At 39.4% G+C, this 20,868-nt stretch overlaps 1 protein-coding gene across 4 annotated transcripts in view; it reads right to left on the reverse strand.

Moving 5' to 3' along the window:
- Positions 1–20,868, reverse strand: part of PBX1 (PBX homeobox 1) — a 327,299-nt gene that overhangs the window by 53,926 nt on the left and 252,505 nt on the right. For 2 of the 4 annotated variants that reach the window (XM_009192815.4, XM_009192809.4), the window contains 3 exons: positions 20,538–20,697; positions 12,527–12,639; positions 11,088–11,177 (listed from right to left, as the gene is read on the reverse strand). In XM_009192815.4, the coding sequence (XP_009191079.2) occupies positions 11,088–11,177; positions 12,527–12,639; positions 20,538–20,697 (363 nt within the window). The remainder of the gene's footprint in view (positions 1–11,087; positions 11,178–12,526; positions 12,640–20,537; positions 20,698–20,868) is intronic. The other 2 variants (XM_009192821.4, XM_009192817.4) reach the window with 1 other exon arrangement.

Here is a 20,868-nt window from a genome sequence, read left to right on the forward strand (position 1 = left end):
AGTGACACTTGATCTAAAATCCTGCTCTCATATATGATCACTGGGTCACTATCTAGGCTGGTTAACCAAATATGACACAGTAAAGGTGTAGGGTAGCCTAGATCCAGGAAAGAGCTGTCTAAATAATTTTCCAAATGTAATTTTAATAAAGAAATGAACTAGTCTTAAGCCTTCCATATGCTACCCTGAGAGGATACACAACAGAACAGTCATAATTGAGTTCTTAAGAGTTCATTTCCATATCATTCGGCCTCCAAAATGTGTATCACCAGGTCACATAAATTCTTTCACTATAAGGTTCTTGCCAATTCCCTTCACTTGGCATAAGGACTGGAGATCAAGGGTCTATCTGGATAAAGGGGAAGAAGAAAGGGGAGAAATGGCAAAAGGCAAAAGAGGAAAAATGTCATAGTGAGGTAATCACACTGTAATTTAACTTTCTGATATCTCTTAGAAAGTTTCTATTTTTATATATCTCAAAAACTTTTCTCATTGAAATGTGAATATAAGTTGAATACAAGCCTTTAAAGGCAGGCTCACCATATCAGAACATGAGACAAGTGTAGAATAAACCATCTCATTTGATTTAAATTGGCCTTTCTAGCAATGCTTGGCTATAAGATAGAATGAGGGACTGAGGGTAGAAGGTGGAAGGGAGGGATCCCCTGGCTGCTGGGAAAAGAACAAACTATTCTGTGGACAACTATGTGCCCTGTCCTTCCATTTCCTTCTTATTTTGTTTTGCAAACTATAGGAATGAGGTAGACACAACAAAACAAAGAGTAGGAAATTTATATACAAGTGTATTACATTTCTTAAAACTCAAGAGACCCAGCACTTTGGGAGGCCAAGGCGGGTGGATTACGAGGTCAGGAGATCTAGACCATCCTGACTAACACGGTGAAACCCCATCTCTACTTAAAAATATAAAAAATTAGCCGGGTGTGGTCGTGGGCGCCTGTAGTTCCAGCCACTAGGGAGGCTGAGGCAGGTGAATGGCGTGAACCTGGGAGGCGGAGTTGGCAGTAAGCTGAGATCGTGCCACTGCACTCTAGCATGGGCGACAGAGCGAGACTCCGTCTCAAAAAACAAAACAAACAAACAAAAAACCTCAAGAGAATAGATACTTATGATTTGCATATTTAATCGTGTACAATTTTGTTCCAGAAGAGGAAAAAACTGCAAATAAATATTGAACTCTAGTTAATGATACATGTGCCAGGATATTTACTTAGGAGAAAACGTACTGTTGTCTGCAATTTACTTTGAAATGAATGAAAAGAAAAAATCAAGATGGATTGATGGATGCACAGAAGGATAAAAGGGTGACAATATGACGAAGCCAGTAGAGTTAAATATTAATGATAGAATCTAGGTGGTAAGAATACTGATTTCACTGTAAAATTCTTTCCAGTTTTCCATGTTTGAAAATTTTTTAAATAAAATGTTGAAAACATTTTGAAAGGTATCCTTAATGCAAATAAAGCTATGTAATTCCTTCTCTTCAGTAAGCCCTAGAGAGCATGTAGACTTTACACACTAGAGCAGAACTTCTCAAACTTAATGTGCTTAACAATTGCCAGGGGATCTGGTTAAATTGTAGCATCTGATTTAATAGGTCTGGGCGGGGCCTGAGATTCTGCATGGCTCACAAGCTCCCAGGTAATGCTATTGATCTGCAGACCACACTTGGAATAGACTAGCAGGGCAGGGAGGAAGAAACAGGGAGGCTGCCAGCAAAGGCTTAGGTCACCTGGAAGACTTGAAACAAAGCCTCTATCTTATGTAAGCCCCACAGGGTTTAGACTTAAAGAAAGAATTCAAGATGAGTTCAAAGACATGTCCTGCTTGGGCCTGAAGAATTATGAGGTTGAATGAATTAGTGGCTGACCCACTTAAACATTATTTCAAAAAACCCATAACAAATGTAAGTATTTCTATATTCATATTTTAAATCTTCCTCCATAGTATTTCACAGTTTGAAGCATATTATTATGCAACCGGAGTTAACTTCTTATATGTAGTTAATTTTTAATAAAGAGCTCTATTTATTTTTGGAAAGGTTGATTTAAGCAGAAAGCATGCTTTTCCATGTTTTGTGTTAGGAAGTCTACTCTATTTTCACAGCATGGTGACACCTCTAACACCATCACCCCACTTTGGTGGCTTCATTTTAACCTTCAATTTGCAATTTACATGCTATTTTATCACTCTCCTGCCAATTTGATTCCTCTAATGCTTTGTAGTTGATTAGTAAATTCTTCCTACTTTGCTTTTCATAGTTCCTAGCTATTCTAAAATTTTAAATTATATTTTCTAGTTTTATTTATATTACTTTTGCACGCCATCACATTTATTCTTTTAACTTACTTTACCAAGTTACAGTTACCAAATAACCAGCAGAGAATCTAGAACTTCACTAGTCAGCATGGTAGCCACTGGCCAAAAGTGGCTACTAAAAATTTAAATTACCTTAAATTAAATAAAATTAACAATTTATTTTATTTTTCAAACACCATATTTCTTTTTTTTTTTTGAGTTTCGAGATGTTTATTTTGAAAAACATGCTTGTTTACAATGTATGCATCTTTATATCTAGCAGCTAATCAGTATTAATTCTTTATTGTCATATCTTGTATGTTAACAGTACTTAGTTGATGCCCATTCTCTTTTGGACCTCATGCCCAACACTTCTTTTTTTTTTTTTTTTTAAATTTCAAACTTTTATTTAAAGTTCTGGGGTACATGTGCAGGATGTACAGGTTTGCTACATAGGCAAATGTGTGCCATGGTGGTTTGCTTCACCCATCAACTAGGTATTAAGCCCATTCATTAGCTATTCTTCTTGATGCTCTCCCTCCCCTCAACAGGCCCCTGTGTGTGTTGTTCTCCCCACGTGCCCATGTGTTTTCATTGTTCAGCTCCTACCTATAAGCGAGAACATGTGGTGTTTGGTTTTCTGTTCCTGTGTTAGTTTGCTGAGGATAACGAGCTAGCCATATTTCAAGTGCTCAAGAGCCATGTTTTGCTAAAGGCTAACTTATTGGACAGTGCTAAAATAGAACATTTCCATCAGTGCAAGAAGTTATCTTGGACAGCATGGTTCTAGAAGCAAAGTACAGCTTTTGCTAGTCACTCACAAAATCTATGTAAGAATAGCAAATGTCAGTCATGCTTATAAGCAATTCACATATTTATAGTTGATAGGAATATGATTATATATGTGTAAATACCCCTTACAATGGCCATTCACCAAAGGTTTGAAAATAATATTGACTATACTGGCTGGTATATTTCTTCCCTTTCAGAAAATCAGATAACTGAACCAGATAACTCTCAGTTCTTTTTGCTTTCTATGACTTTATGAAGTACAAGAACCATGTCCCATTGATGTGTGTATTCCTGGTACTGGACATTAGAAGGATCTCAACAAACATTCGTGGAATAAGGCATTTTTATTTACTAATATTATCAAATGGAAACATATTTAGAGACGTGAAAAAAAATTTCCTCAAATGTAGCCAGAGATTGGGATTTTTAAAACTTACCTTAAAACAAAGGGATTTTCTAAGAAAGAAGTCTAATATTTTGCCGGGCGTGGTGGCTCATGCCTGTAATCCCAGCACTTTGGGAGGCCGAGGCGGGTGGATCACCTGAGGTCAGGAGTTCAAGACCAGCCCGACCAACATGGAGAAACCTCATCTCTACCAAAAATACAAAATTAGCTAGGCATGGTGGCACATGCCTGTAATCCCAGCTACTTGGGAGGCTGAGGCAGGAGAATCGCTTGAACCCGGGAGGCGGAGGTTGCAGTGAGCTGAGATCGCGCCATTGCACGAAAGCCCGGGTGACAAGAGCAAAACTCCGTCTCATAAAAAAAAAAAAAAAAGGAAGTCTAATATTTTATCTGAAAACAAGCTTGTCTAAGAACATGGAACTCTTTCCTAAAAGGCAAGAAGGGGTGAGGCTAGATTCAGCAAGAAGAAGACTATCTTCAGAAATCAATGCTCAATCAATGCTCATGTTTCCCACAATTAAACTCAGCTCATTTAATTACTTAATATTTGCTGACATCTAGAGGGACCATGCCACTTTCAGGAGCAACCATAAAAACAAACTATCCCTTTGAGGTTGTGATTTTTCTTCACAGAGCAGAAGGAAGGCCCGACTTGAGTCTGCAACAACTAACCAGATCCCAGCCTGAGGACAGCATGGCTACAGACCAAATGTGGGCCAGGCTGGGCAGGATGCTATAAAACACCAATTCCAGTGAAAGGAACATGGCATACACTGTCATCTCACAGTGGAGAATCTTCCCCAAAGCACAATCTTGCATTTTCTTGGGAATGGAAAAACAGTAATTGTTTATAAATAGAACTGACATTGGAAGATGCCTTAGACAAAATCCAGCTCAACTGTCCTCTTTAGAATTCAGAAAACTGAGTCCTATCAAGAGAAACTGACTTGTTCATAGTCACGCAGGCAAACGTGGAATGTACGTGTACACACACACACACACACAGCCTAAATGTGATAATGTTTAGTGTGATCATATCACTAGGTTTGAGATCATAACTCATTGTGACAATTCTACAGAGAGAAGGAGTTTCTATAAAAGAATGCTTATTATTGTATTATTAAGTCCGTGGTAATATCTATTTGGTTGGGGTTGGTACTTTTCTCAAACTTTGCTGGTTGGTCCTAAATTTCCCTCTTCGACTACAGAGTTGGTCAGTTCCCTTGGTCTAATCTTCTAGGAACAGGAAATTCAATCCCAGACGAAGTGCTGAATGAGACTAAAAGGGAAAATGTACCCTGACTGATATCAGAGTTTCTCCAAATTGATCTGGATGTACCATGATGTAGCTTCATTCCCCAAGGTAAAAAAAGATGCTTATGTTGATTGAATGAATGAATGAATGAATAAGCAAATGAATAAATGAATGCATGAATAAGCCATTGAATGACTTGACCTCATTTGTACTTTTAAGGGCTTTCACTTGGCAGCTGGGGAAGAACATTGGATTACACATGAAATCACAATGCTGGGATATTTTTTGTTTCTTCAATCATTGTGGGCTGAAATAAAATGCTTTTCTGGTCTCAGGTTTGTTATGGTGCTACGTTTAAAGGCCGTATTAGAAGCAAAGGCACTGACTTACTCTGTTTCTCATTGGTTTTGTCGTGAAGGAGAGTGAGGCTGTTAGCTTCTGTCAATCTACTCTATCCCTGTTGCCTTCAAACACTAAAGAGTCTGGTCTGCCACATTCAGACCTCTCGATTTTCCTTGGTTCTTTTACCCCTCAGTCTGGGGGCTGTTCAGTAGTTCCTGGTCATAGCACCAGAAGGTACCCAAAGACAACCAACTGGGGGGCACATCTGGGTATGTTTTCATCCCTTTGAAATTCAAATTCAGCTTGGTAAAATAGAAGAATTAAAACTGTGTATAATTAACATGAGTTTTCAAAGATTTGCATATGAATTTTAATTATTACCCTCAGTTCCCAGCCTTACAATTCCACATGTGGCAACATCTTACTAATATATACTTTAAGTGGAAAGAGGTCTCTTAGAAATAGTTAAGAAAAAATTAAAATTATGGCATGTGGCCAGTATTACTAAGTATCCCTGTGGTAGCCAAATGTCTGAAATATGTTCATTTAAATAGGACGCTATTTTTGTCCTAATGATTTATATTCTATTTATTTACTTGGCAAATGTTCCTTTCTCCCCCTTACCTAACATAGGAGAAAAGAAAAAACAAAAACACCTATATTATAGCTTACAATGATAAAAGCTTCATCTCTATTTTTCTGTTACTATAATGATTACAAAGCAAGATTAATGAGATTTTTTTTTTCTGCCATAAATTGATGTTAATGGCACGTTACTTTTGTAGAGATAGTGCTAACACTTATTTCCATTTTCACCAAACCTTTTGAATAAGAAAAATCCATAGGGGTATCTATTTATATCAAAGACTGGCTGGAGTAAATTCATTCCCATAACCCACATTTTAAAACAATTAAACATAGTGGCCAGGTACAGTGGCTCACACCTATAATCCCAGTACTTTGAGAGGCTGAGGCAGGACGATCACTTGAGGTCAGGAGTTTGAGAGCAGCCTGGCCAACATGGTGAAATCCTATCTCTACTAAAAGCACAAAAATTAGCTGGGCGTGGTGGTGCACACCTGTAATCCCAGCTACTCAGCAGGCTGAGGCACAAGAATCGCTTGAACCCAGGAGGCAGAGGTTGCAGTGAGCCGAGACCACACCACTGCACTCCAGCCTGGGTGACAGAGCGACACTCTGCCTCAAAAAAAAAAAAAAAAAGTTTTACCCTAAAGAATAATGCTTTCTGCTATCACGAATATCCAAGGAATTCAAAGAGAAAAGTTTGTGTAACAAGAGCACTTCTTCCTTCCCATTTGGGTTTCAAGATATAATTTGAACACTGGCGTTGGCTAGAAAGAATAGAAGTTACTAACTCTAATGAAAGAGTTTTCTGGAGGGATGATCTACAGTTTAGTCTGGTGTCCCTCGAGCTAACGGTAACAATCAAAGATCACAAATGTAGAATTCTAGAGCTGCTGAGCTGAAAGAGAGCTTTCAGTTTGCTTATCTAATAAACTCTACAGATGAAGCAAAAACACACAGGTGAAGTGACTCCTTAAAAGAAAAGTCACAAGAAGGACCTAAGTTTCCCAATTTCAAGTTGCTTCCACCTTCCCCCAGGTTGTCCTTGGAGGTTCCAGTACCACATCTAGTAGGCAGGGCAATTACAACAATGAGAATCCAATTACACGCACAGCTATCCCACAAACAATGTTATGCTGCTACATGCATGGCTGTCCTACAAACAGGTATATATACACTTTTTTTTTTTTAACAGGGATTCTTTTAGTATAGAAACACGGGGACTCTTTAAGGATAGGAGGAGTAAAAGAAATTTTATAAAATTCATAATAAGAATGACTCTACTGCTGAGGATAATTATCTCTGCAATATCATCATCATATAAATTCATATACTTACTGTTGATTTGAATCTTATTCTCAGAGAATATGCATCAGCCAGAAAGTTTGAAAAACTTTTTCCAAAAAGAAAGACTTAAGGATATTTTTGGATCTTAAAGCCAGTATATTTGTGGATAAGCATTTAAAACAATAATTCTCACCAGATACTTTACAGCTGATACACTAGATGTGGCTATTGGTCATTAAAATGCATTTTTAATCTAGTATCATCATTTCTTCTCCTCCCTGATTTATTCATTCAACGAACATGTTTTGAGCAACTAGTACATGCATTTTAGGACCATACACATAGGCAGAAGTGAAACACACAGAGGTAATTTTTGCGCACATATGTATAGTGCAAAGAAAATATGTGTCTGTGATTAAGTAGGGAGAAGGGGGGAGAAGGACTAAGAAGAAAGACACGAAGGAGAAGCTGGGCTTGAGAGTAAGTGTGATTTGGATAGTGGGGTGGGATGGAGAGGAGATGTAGGAATGAAAGGACATTTGTATAGATGGCATACATGAGTAAATGTAAGGGGGAAAATGGGTAATGAGGTAAAGGTGAGCTGGCCATACTGAATGGCATTTCGAGCTTATTTTGATGATAGCAGGATGAGGTAGAAGGACAGGAAGGCTGGGCCCAGATGTAAAAGACCCTGAATGTTGTATTCAGGGTTTGAGCTTGCTTGGGTAGGCAATAGATATCTGAGCAAAGAATGACAAAATTCAGAGGGTGTGTGGGAGAGAGGAGGAACTAAAGACAGCAACATTGATTAGGAAGTTATGGCAATAGTCTAGTTAATGAACTATTTCTAGAAATAGGATGGTGGCGGTGAGAATGGATAGGAAAGATGTGATAGCTAAGTGATCTTTAAGTATGTCTGATGGACAGAGAGGTGGAATTATCTCCCTCCATTTCTTAGAGCTACTCTAAGCTTAGTAAGTATTGCCCGTTGTCATACGAGAACACAAAGTACTTCAGGAGGTATAATTTAGCTCTCACCGTGGCTAAGGAAGGGGGTCTTTAGGCCTTGCATAACACTATATCCATCTCAAAAGCACACCTTTCCATCAGAAGAGAAAAAAAAGTGACAACTGTGTCCTAACCTATCCTCACTAGGAACTACCTACTGAGAAAACTGCTCACATCAGAGGAGAAAAAAGGTCAAATGAGAAAGTTACCGCTTATAAAATTTCATACCGCATCCATGTGGAAACATTTATGCTTTGCCAAGCCCTTCCTTACTTATTTTCTCATGCTCCCTAAGCCAGTCCTTGAGGTATAAAGGGTGGGAATTACTGGCCCCATTTTCTAGAAGAGAGATTAAATATTGCCCATGGGCACATGAGTCTCTAGGACTAGCAGTTCCCAACTCCCTTTACAGGACTCTTACCACTGCACCTTGCAATCCTATTGCTGTGTGGTCAGTTAAAGGCAAGTGGTCTGAACTTTACAGGGCTTAAAATAGATGCTGCTTGGATAAGATACGGGTGCCGTGAAAGCCCAGCCAGGGGAGCAGATAAAGGCTGCCCAGAAAATGTCCTCCACTGAATCAAACACAATCCAGAGCCCAGCTGGGAATTCCACTGCAGCTTTGGGGTTAGGAACTGTTTATTTTTATTTCTTGGCTCAAAGCTTTCATTCCTGTCCTTGTCTCTTCTTGTCTCCCCTCCTCTCTCTCTCCTGCTGGCAGTCATCATCCTGCTCTATACACACACGTCTCAGCATCGAATACCACCATCTAAAAATACATCTCACTATAACAAGCGTAGCCTCCTGCAGGTGGCACAATTTAAAACTGATATCAAAAGAACATATCACGATCAGCCTTTGATTCGTTTACCCTGCATATTAAAGACCCAGAAATAAAATAACCACAGTTCACGGAAAAAAAAATTAATGCAAAGTGAGAGACTCTTTCAAGTGGCATTTTCAAGCCCAGTTTTTGTGGTGGGCTTATGTAATCAGACATAATTGTCTGCACATGTTTGGTTACACTATTTCAGAAATTATTCCCAGCCCATCAGATGATGTCAGAGGGGTCAGTGTTGACCTTCCCACTCCCCAGAGTCTGACTGCTGCTCTCTCTCTTCTATGCTGCCCAATTAGGAAAGAAAGATGCCAAATAACAGAAGTGTCAGCCCCATTTCCTGCTCAGTCACGTGGACTTCCTTCAGTTCCCTTTTTGAGTATGGCCTGATTCTTGTTCCTACACTCTTGTGCTTTCCTCATGTTCTTCTCTTCTGCTTATGCACAGAGCAAAGCTTTCTCTGGAAGAACTTATCTTATATCCCCAAAAGATTCAGGAAATACATAAATGTATGTGTGTGTAAACCTGCACTCAGACGAATACCCAAACAACTTCATTCATTTGGAATTCTTTTGAAGAATACACTTTCCCACAATGGCTTCTTGTACTTTCCCAAGAAGTCTTCCCAGTAAGTCAGCCATCAATGCAGTACTAGTAGTTAATGTAGTTAGAACAAGCACAAGATGGGAAGAATCTCCCTGTCCTGAAAATCCTTCCTAGAAAATAACATGATGGTCCAGAGTATGTTCAACACGGTTAACTTTGACTTCTCTCCTTCCATTCCCGAAAACACTTGATAAATATTGTATAAACCCAGAGAAGATTCTGCCTGAAAATGGTAGACAACAAAGACTCCCTAAGGTAAGTGGTCTTAAAAGTTACCAAGGCAATCAAAATCTGCTGCCTGACTTCCTTCTGCAACATCCTTACCAAGCAGCTAGCCAAGCCATGTTTGAATTTTCCAAGGATGGGGAACTCTTAAAGGCAGCCGATCCCTTCTTCAGAGGACTCTTACTGTGAGAAAGGTCCATCAGATGTTGAAGTGAAACCTGTTTCTCTGAATGCACTACTCAGTAGTCCTATCCTATCCTAACCCCTTTAGATCATTCGTGATGACTCTAATAGTGTTAGCATGCCTTACACTACTATATACGCCCCCCAAATTTTCTCTTTTATGAGGTAAGAATTCCTAATGTGTTCAACCATTCCTCATCTGATCTGAGAAATAACTGATATTCTCTTAATCCTCCCAAACCAGACAGAATCATGTATGACTTGACCAACGCAGAGTTGAAGGGGCCATCACCTCCTTCACTGCAGACATTATTACCTCCATTAGTATAGATTACATTAATAAATCATGTCTAACTCTTCTTCCTTTGATCCCTCATTTACTTTAATCATAGCAACAGAAACAAACAATAAAAAACGATCACCACCCACCACCCAAACCTTTCTTCAATAGTTAAGGGCCAATAGTTCTACTCAAGTCTTCTGTGACCTCTAAAAGCCCAGGAATCATTCCTGATCTAAAAAACGGCCTCCTTTTCCAGGCTGCCCTCTTGTCCCAGCTTGCTGTCACCGCTGCTGAGAAAGCAGACGATTGATCTGAGAAATCAAGTTGGATTGCTGTCCCAAATCTACACTCGGTTCTCCTTGTGTCTGTCTGATCGATTTCACTCTGTGCGACATAGCTTGTCGCTATGAATTTTCATGCTAGTCAGGAGCCGCCAGCGCACCCAAGAACAAGTAGAAGATGGTCTGCACCCCTCCCCATCCCTTCCACATACCCAGCTTCTGTGTTAATTTTCTTTTTAATTGTCCATAGACAGAATGAAAAAAAAAGTATTTCTTTTTTTCAGACCACAGACGTGGATGCAATGGATTTTGGCTACTAGTTTCACTTCCCAGGTTCCCAGGCCCCAGCTTGTGGTCACATTTCCTACCACTGTTGTACTAGGTGTCACCTGTTTAGCAGCTCCCCTAGCTGAACGCATGTGGCCGCAGGTGCCATGCAAACACTGATTGCGTCTGACAGCCCTAGACGCCAGCTGCCTGCATGAAGCCTGCCCAATCACCACTTTTTTTGTGGGTAGAATGCTGCCGATGGCATGACCGATACAGAAACAAGAAACTAGGTGACCGTAAAGCTAAGATAAGTCCTACTAAGTGGCATTCTGGGCCCTACGGCTTTGAAATAATTGGTAGTGAAAGAATAAAAACAAAGCAGGGGGTGGGGGGGCTTGTTTTCTTACACTGATGCCCTGCGGACTGTACATCTGACTGGCTGCGAGTCCATCACTGTATCCTCCTGTCTGGCTGATAACATGGCGAAGGGTATCCACCTAAACAGATGAACAATAACAAAGAGAAAATTAGTCAGAGAGGTGCAGGAAAAGGGAGGCAGATCATCATCAGGCAGGCCAACATTTGGGCATGCCATATTAATGCAATCATTTTGGAGACAGTTGTCCTGGGAGAGTCCATTAGGAGGAGGCTAGCCTCCTCTGTATGCCAATCCATAATGAGTTCTGAGTTCGGTAAGCAAGACAGTAAAATGGTAAAAGAAAACTGGGATCCCCACATTGAAACTAGTTCAACAAGTCTGTGTGAGATGGCAGGGAGTAGGATGCTAGAGGAGCTGGAGGGGAAAGCATGAAGGAATTTTCTCTTCTCCCCATTTTTCTTCCCTACGGATCATCCTATATAGCTGTTCCTTTGCTGGGTATCCTACAAAAACAAAGGTTCTGTTTAGAGGAGGTTTGAGCAGTCATCTCACAGAGAGAGCAGTACTTGATTGAGACCTTGTATTTTTTGAGGACTTAAGTGATGGCCAGTTGTTTAGTCACTTGACCAAAGCCTGACCATATCACTTCAAACTTGTTTCCAGGCAATGTTTCTCGAGAAAGGGGTGAATCGCTGACCAGTTGGTCTGTTCTGGGCTTGTAATGCTTCTTGTTCCACATGGAGGGTGGGAAACTAGACCGACATGGCTCAGAACTTCCCTAATAATTCTGACCCACAGCATACTACTTGACCCTCTCACATCACGTTTCATGCTGAGCTGGTAGGATGGCTTCTGGAAATATCATGAAGGAAATCTGCTTACTATGGAGCACTAAGATTTGATATCACATGGCTTGATTTTGCTTCCCAATGTGGACGTCTACTCATCACCAGAAACTCAAGTCCCTTGACCTTAAGGATGACTAAGAAATGAATTTAGTCAACCTGGCTGGGTGTTTTTAAAGCTTAAAATGAAAACATCAGATAGTAATATATTTGCTTGCTTGTTAATTGCCTCTTTATATGGTAAATGTTGAGCACGAGAAACCAACACGTGAGAGGGAGACCTGGAAATTGAGATAACATTCTGACACCTCCTCCTTTTCCCTTTGCTGAATAAAGAATATGCTGGTTCCACTTGCCTGATGTGTCTCGGTCACCTTGCCCTGTGCTTACTGTTCTTTTCCTGCCTTCCTGGTCCAACTGAAAAGCCAGAGCCAAATGCATTCACAAAGTGTGGACGAGATTCCCCATGACAATGGTTGTCTTGATTTTGGTTTGGTCGTTGGTAAGGTTTTGGTTCTGATCTAGCTTTCTCTCTCTCTGGACAGAAGCAGGAAGTCCAATATGACTGAGGGCTCTTGGACTCTAAGGCATTCACCTGGCGGCATATTGGCTGGGTCCCTACCTGTGATTGCACGTTGGCTCCAACCTGGGCCCCTTGGTAAGAATCCCCATTGAGTGACTGCACGCTCATGAACAAATCTCCAGAGTTTGACATGTTAAAAGAACTGGAAGAACCTGGAAAGGAAAGAGTGAGGCACCTGAATCACAGAAAGGAAAAGGCTCAAACCCCGCAACTAACAGCCAAGAGGAAGAATGACATGCAAAGCAACCCCCCAAATAAAAACTAAAATAAAAATAACACCAACAGAGTCTGGTTAGTAGCATGAAGAACAGAGCAAGCAATAAAGGGTGCATATTGTTTATGTTATGTGAAGCCATACCTTACTGCAAGTTGTCAATAGAACTGCTTCCCCTTAGCAACTTCAAGCTGAGAAAGGGAACATTTATTCTTCCTAACTTAGTCTATTTGGATTGTAGTCTCTAGTCCTAGGATCTCTCTTCTATGCCTCTAAAATTCTAGTGTTGGCCAGGGGACCACAAGATGGAGGCTATGGGCTGGTCAGTGGTATTTCTGCCACCATGATAGAGCACATAAACTGTTCAACTGGATTCTAAATATGCCATTGCTAAACCATCCCCTCCCCTGTGAGGAGCAGCACCCGGGAGGGAATGCATGAAGGCACTGTCACATACTAGGACCATGTATGGGTCTATTGACATTCCTAATTTCTAAAATGAAGGTGAAATTTCTTGCAAGGTGGCAACAGCCCAGGGAACCTTGAGGACTGTAAGAATATGTGGGAGTGATCTACCCTTCTCTGCCACCTGCAACTATGGAGAAAACAAAATAACGGGCCAGGAATTCTCAAGCATGCATAAAATATGAAATGTTGTTGTTGCTAATAATAATAATAATAATAACAGTAATAAGTGGGCCTCAAGAAGGGCCATTAGCCATCTGCTTTCACCTCCCAGAGATGGAGGCATCATCCAGTGAGTTAGCCTAAGGTCCATCCTGGCACCACCCAGGTTCCACTGGTTCCACTGTGGTGAACCTAGCCCACATTCAACCTAAGCATAACGGCTTGCAAAAGCTTAATATTATTCTGAAGTCATCGTGCAGCTCAGCGCATTAGGAAAGAAAGCTCAACGTGCAAGGTTTGGTTAAAACATGACGTTAGCCTGGAAAAGGAGAGACCTTAGGGACCCAGGTCAGTTGCACTCTATTATTTCCAACCCTATATTGCTCAAATTGTGCTCTTGCCCTCATATTCTGAGACAGCCATCATCAGTGTGGAATCGCCCAACAATGATTCATGCCTCAGCTCTGACACTTTTCTTTTCTCCTCAGGTAGGGATTTGAGCTCTGAGAGCTTTCCTGCCCCACATGAAGAGGTGCAGCTAAGCAGAACAGAGGACTTTCTTTCCCCATAGAAGGACCACTTAACAAATGACAAACTCTAAACTCTGACACAATGCACTATTTATTTATGCTATCTATCTATGCTATTCATGGTGTCTTCATACTTTAAAGGCAAGAGCCATTTAGAGAAAGCTGACGATTTATAAACCTGGGTACAACTCCACATTAAAAAAAAAAAAAAAACTCAAATTTTGTTTGTCCTGTGGGATGTTCATTCACATGCAAAAAAAAAACTAGCTATTTTACTAAATAAAACAACCCTCCACCTAACTCCCTTCTCATTCCTTCTTTCCCAGGAAAAAATAAATGCTTTCTTTGGGGGTTAGAGGAGGACTCAATCATCAACCAAAGGACTATGCCATCTCCATAGCTCTGCTGTCTCATCTGGCCCACATTTCTCTGTTTAGCTTATCTGAAAGGAATTGGAAAGGTAGGGCCTTAGCAAAACAGGTGTAAGATCTGACCAGGTGTGGCTTATACCCAGTCAGTGGGACAAAGTCTTTGGTCTGTAACTTCCTTCCATTAATATGGGACTATCTTTGAAACTGTCTTCCTGAACATATGAATGAAACAATATGTGGCACAGATCACATGCTCATGTGTAGATATATAATATCTCTATATACTAGTACTATCCCTCTCAAATATTTTTTGTAATCACAGATACAACCTAAATAATAAAAGCCATTTTGTAATATATTACAATACATGCTTATATTTAGATGTCAACAGAACCAAGAAGAATCAGCTCCAAGAACCCAAATTATAATTTGTTATATGTCATCAGACTCCCCCACCCAACACCCCAGAGTGTTCAGTTTCAAGCTCAGGTATTTTACTTCTCTCCCATCATCTCTAGATGATGTCTCATCATCCAGAGGGTCAACCTTAAGGTCCATCCTGGCACCACCCAGATTCCACCGGTTCCACTGTGGTAAATCTAGCCCAAACATAAGGACTATAAGTTTGACCAATGTTTTTTTAGAAATTAGTACACAAACTTAGAAATGGGAGAAACCCCCAAAAGGCTACATGATATCCAATGACATGGCATCCATGGAACCATGAAGGCATGGAATGTGTCATTTAAAAGATACATACGGCAATTGACACAGATGATTTAAAAAATATATGTGCATAGATAAACTGTAAATATGTCTGGCTGCCTGATGTACACAGAGATAAATATGCACATATAAATGTACTTCATGTACAAGTGCATTTGTATCAGAGCAGCAACTGAAGAAACAGTCCCTTGTGCTCTTGGCTGTGCTGTTTCAGCATTTCATTGTGTCTGTACACCCATGTACAGTATTACCATGGCTTCTCACTCTCTGGTAAGTATCCAGAAGCAGTGATTGTGCTGAGGGAAGAGACCAGGTGCCACTAATACCACAATAAAGCAGACAGAAGTCCACAAAAACATCTGAACTACAAGGGGAGGACATGTTCTTCACCCAGCACTGCAAGTTGGAAAGAATTTATCAAGGAATGGATAACCTCCTGGGACGCACACGATTCACTGACAAATAGTGAATGGGCTCTCTTGGAGGTGCTGTGGCATTCTCAAAGAGCTGAAACAGAATAACTTGGCTTGCTGAGAAGATCATGCAGAAACCTTACCTGCAGGCTGTTTTGAAGCCATCAGCTACTACTAGAAGGACATTTTAAGATGTGGTTGTCAGTTAAAAGGTTCTGAATTTGGTTTAGGAAGGAAGGCAAGCAGCTCATTTAAACTGCCACCCAGACATTTGGGGCATGTACAGAAAACTAAATCTGTACTCAACTAGGCAGAGAAGAAATAATGGATCACCTACGATTCTAATGCATTTGCTTGGGCAAACATCATGATGTGGTAATGTGTTCACATCCATTTTCATTAGACAAGTTCCCGAAAATTGCATTTCTACTCTAAAGAATCTTCAGGAGACTTAAATTTGTTAAAGAAAAACAAAAAAAGTAACAGCAAAAAACAAACAAAAAAAATCCATTAATTTCATAATCCAAAAAAAAAAAAAAAAGAATAATGATAAAGCTTAAACCTAGAACAGGATCTCTCAACCTTGGTGCTACTGACATTTTGGGCCAAATATTCTTCATTGTGGGGGATTATTTTATGCATTGTAGGGTGGTTAGCCCTACAATGGTTATCCTCTATCCAACAGATGCCAGTAACACCCACCGTTCAAAATTGTGACAACCAAAGATATCTCCAGATATTACAAAATGTCCCCTGGGGATACAGATTTGCCCCTAGATGAGAACCAAAGACCTAGAACAAGAGTGAATTTACTTATTTCTTTTAAGGAACTCCGTGTTTAAGTGTATTCACTCAATATTTCTTACAGTATTTTAATGAAGTAGTTGCCATTTTCTGTAGTTTAGAAATCAAGACTTCAGGTAGATTATGTGGCCAGCCTGATTCAGCTTGATAGATTGGACTCTCATACCATTTGGGAGTTCAAAGGATAGGTCCTTTTTACTAGATGGAAGCTTAATTAAGTCTCAGGCATGCTTGCTTTTCCATTTCCCCTTGTGAATTCCAAAATTCACTGTTACTTTCTACTTGGGACAAAGTGAAAGAGTAAAGTGTTGTCTGGTTCAATGTGAAAACCCTTCAACAGGTATGTATGTCAAGGTTGTAGAGTTCCAATTCCAGGAGAAATTGTTTTCACTCTTCAGTTAAAAATAAAGAGGAGAATCATACTAAGGAAGAACATGAGATTAAACATCAGTAGGATAAATATTTTCACTTGGTTTTAAAAAACAAAATTATAAACATTCCTGTGGGTTTACTAAAGTGTCAGTCAACTTCTCTGGATGTGTTACCTTCTCTCTGTGTGTACTATATAAAAACTTCTCATAGGGCACGAAGGCTCTGAGTTTTAATATAATAACCTTTCATCAATCCTGAAAAACACCAACCCTCTTTTTAGGGGTTGATATGGTTAGACTTTGTGTCCCCACCCAACTCTCATCTTGAATTGTAATCCCCATAATCCCCACGACCCCCACGTGTCAAAGGGGAGAGACCAGATGAACTTAATTGAATCATAGCGGCAGTTTCCTCCATGCTGTTGTGATAGTGAGTGAGTTCTCACAAGATCTGATGGTTTTATAAGGGGCTCTTCCCCACTTCACTCGGCACTTCTCCCTCCTGCTGCCTTGTGAAGAAGGTGCCTTGCTTCCCCTTCACCTTCTGCCATGACTGCAACTTTCCTGAGGCCTCTCCAGCCATGCTAACCTCAGTCAATTAAGCCTCTTTCCCTTAGAAATTACCTAGTCGCAAGCATTTCCTTATACCAGTGTGAGAACGGACTAATACAGGGGTAATACAAGATTATGTATGTGGGCTTGCCATTGACTAAAATAGTGCTAGAAGAAGATTTGCTGTTGTCCTTGACACAAACACACAGCTAAGTGAAAGAATTCAAATCTTGGGGTTCTGAGCTTCAGTAAGCCCACTACCACTTATCTAATCACAGAATGTGATATAATTTCAATGCTGATGGCATGCCACAGTGAGCATCTGTAATGCACAAGTCAATTTCTTTCTTCGTGGATGTTAAAATCCTCTCCAGAAGATAATCCAAGCTTCTTGAAAGGGCCTCATTTTTCTGAGGTTTTATAATCTCATCAAAATTAAGAAATTAAGAATGCATTACTCTAGGTCATTACAGAAGAATTATAGACCCCAGGTTTTAACCAGTGCTTCAACTGGTCCCTATTTTTGCTTTCTTTTTTCAAAATTTGACTTTCTTTCCTTCCTTCTATTCTTCCTCTTTGCTCCATCCATTTTGTCTAACTCCACTGGTATAAACTATGAAGCATGCTAAATGTCTTTAAATGCTTGCTAATCCCCCTGGGTTTTAGGCTTCAGTGATTTAAAAAAAAAAAAAAAAAAAGATTATGCTTAAGAAAACAGGAGACATGGAACATATCAACAAATAGAAATATTTGGAAGTAATCTAAGATACTGAAGTGCTGTTCTCCATATAGAAGCCTGTGGCAGGAAGAGGATTTACTTGCAAAGAAATATATTTGTTTTTTGTTTGTTTGTTTTGTTTTTTGAGATGGAATTTTGCTGTGTTACCTAGGCTGGAGTGCAGTGGTGCGGTCTCAGCTCACTACAGTCTCCGCCTCCCAGGTTCAAGTGATTCTTCTGCCTCAGCCTCCCGAGTAGTTGGGACTACAGGTGTGCGCCACCATGTCTGGCTAATTTTTGTAATTTTGGTAGAGACAGGGTTTCACCATATTGGCCAGGCTGATCTCAAAGCCCTGACCTCGTGATCTGCCCGCTTTGGCCTCCCAAAGTGCTGGGATTACAGGCGTGAGCCACTGCACCCAGCCAGAAATATATTTCTTTACAATAGAAATGAGTACTTATATTTTGTAAAACTCTGAAAAAAAACCTTCTGCTTCAATACTGAGGCTATGAAAAGTTCCTAGGTTCCACAACTCTGCCAAAATATATTTTCACATATTAACTTCTTATTTAAAATTTATTTCAATTATCATTTATCTTTTGAAATTATTGAAGAGCAAGTACATAACATGATAAACACCGTATGTGAAAAGTTTGAACATTTTAAAGTTCTACTTTATCTGTGTGGATGATTTAAGTTGGTTAAGAGCAAAAGAAAATACAGAAAAGCCCATTTATAACTTTTGCTGTTAAAATGTTTATCTTTTAAAATTCCATGCTATTGCACACATACAATAGTATTTTCTTTTGTCTCTACTTTAGAAAAAGCACTACAAAGGGGTTCCTGTGCAGATTATTTCCAACAACTTAGCTCAGATTTTCCATAATAATTTACTTTGTGCTCAGAATAGTCACATGATGTTTAAGCCACCAGAAAAAAATTCCTTAGAAAACTGTAATCATAGTCTGACATTCCGTAACAGGCAACCATAATTCTTAAACACAGAGTAGAGGGTTAAAATGCTTACTTTTCTCTTTTAAGGGCTTTAGGAAAGAATAAATAGTTACGAATTTAGTAATGAAGAAAGTCCACAGGGCCTTTCTAAGGAGTAGTCATAAATCATGCTAAGCCATCTGCGATGCAGATATACCAGGGACAGGAAAAAGTCATTTCGATATCTGTTTTGCATTATGATAACCTTTGCAGGAGTGTTGAGTGCATTTTTGCTAATGTTGACAGAATTGTACTTCTTCCAAAGAGACAAGTGAAAATGTCTGCCTAGCAGCACAGTTCAACTTGTTATTGGGTCTGAAATTCTTAATAATTGACCAGATGGAGAAGATGGAACTCTCTGGTTATTGAACCTGTTAGCTTTGATCCCTTGTCAATCACACCATGATGGAGGAAGAAAAAACCAAAATATTCCTCAAAAAGTAAATATGCTCCTCATAGGAATCTAACCTGTAGTGCTGAGAAAATTAAAACTGGATTGAATTCTATATTATTTTATTATATTCATGTTGAAAAAGCCCAGGCCACTCTTCATGCATGATTCCATTTAGATAAAAGAAGGCCATAAAAGACATGCTGGGTATAGCCCAGTGACTTGGAGAACCTTATCATTAACAAATTTGTACATCTGGAAGCTCACAGAAGACATCAGTCTGTGGAACCCTACATTGTCTCCAGTAACAAGTCACTATAAGAGAACTTATTTTAGTGGACAAACAAGCTTTGTGGTCAAAGATACCACAAGCTTTGTGGTCAAAGATACCATTACAAACCTAATGTTAGACATTAGGTTTGTAATCATATTATGATCAAATATATTTAAATTGGTAACCTTTTAAGTTAGAATCATCAATTTTCTTAGCTGTGCACCCTAATCAAAGTCAAACCAAACTTATTTAATGAGGAAATACTTGTTTTTCCTTTACCGAAGGGGAAAAAAAAATTACCACATGCCTTCCATAGCCTACAAACACAAAGGTTATAATTTTTGCACTATTAACTATATTTTTTCACATGTAGAAATTCTGAACTGATGACACAAGGCACACCCCAAAATACAGTATTTTGACCTAAACTCTTAAATTAGTGATATAATGCATATTTCCTGAAATAAAACCTACTACATAGCACATGACCGATAATCATAAAGAAGACCAACAAAAAACAATAAAGAACAACAACTATAAACAATACATAGAAATATTCATAGCCTGGTTTTGCATACCAAAACATTCTAATAAGATATTTGCTAGAAGAGTAAATATTTCTGCATAGAATGCACGCTAATAGGTGACCCAGACATTATGTTGTTGGAACAGCAAAACTGACAAGGATAAAAACTTTATATAAAATGGGCCAAATGACAGAATCCCAATAGACTATCTCTAAGCATTATGTCTAACTTATTTATTGATATCCCTGAGGGGAGAATTTAGAAGTCTCATCAAGCTAACCAATTTACTTTGGTCTTAACTTAATAGACACATTAATGCAAACCTCCACACAACCCACCTTGTAAACAGTCTAACAGATTGCTCTTTGGAAATGAAAGGAAGAACCCAAAGTGACATTAACATCCAAAAATACAATCGAATACAGAAATTAACCAATCAAAAGTCTAACAAATTAAAAGAAAATCAAAATGTAAGAAAAGCAAGTATAAAAATAGAGAACAATTCCTCCCCCCACCCCCAATCAAAGAAAAAACTAACCAGCTGAGTTGGGAGTTGAGGGTGAGTTAGCTTGGCTTCCATGGGCTGACACATTGGTAGCAGTGACAGCTGTTTTGGCAGCATAAATATTGGCTTCCTCTTGAAATTTACCTATGTTCTTCTTGTACCGGATTCGCTTATTTCCAAACCAGTTTGATACCTAGAGTAGTTTAATAAGATGAGAAAGTTCACATTTCATCCTTCAGAAACATTGCAGAAGAAAAAAAAAAGGCTTTATGGGAGAGGTGAAGAGGTAAACTAATTGGTCTTATCCTACTTGTATTAATAATTTGGCAACGTCAGTAAAAAGATCTAAAGTAAGAGCTTCCAA

This window comes from Papio anubis, chromosome 1 (assembly GCF_008728515.1).
Source record: "Papio anubis isolate 15944 chromosome 1, Panubis1.0, whole genome shotgun sequence".
NCBI lineage: Eukaryota > Metazoa > Chordata > Mammalia > Primates > Cercopithecidae > Papio > Papio anubis.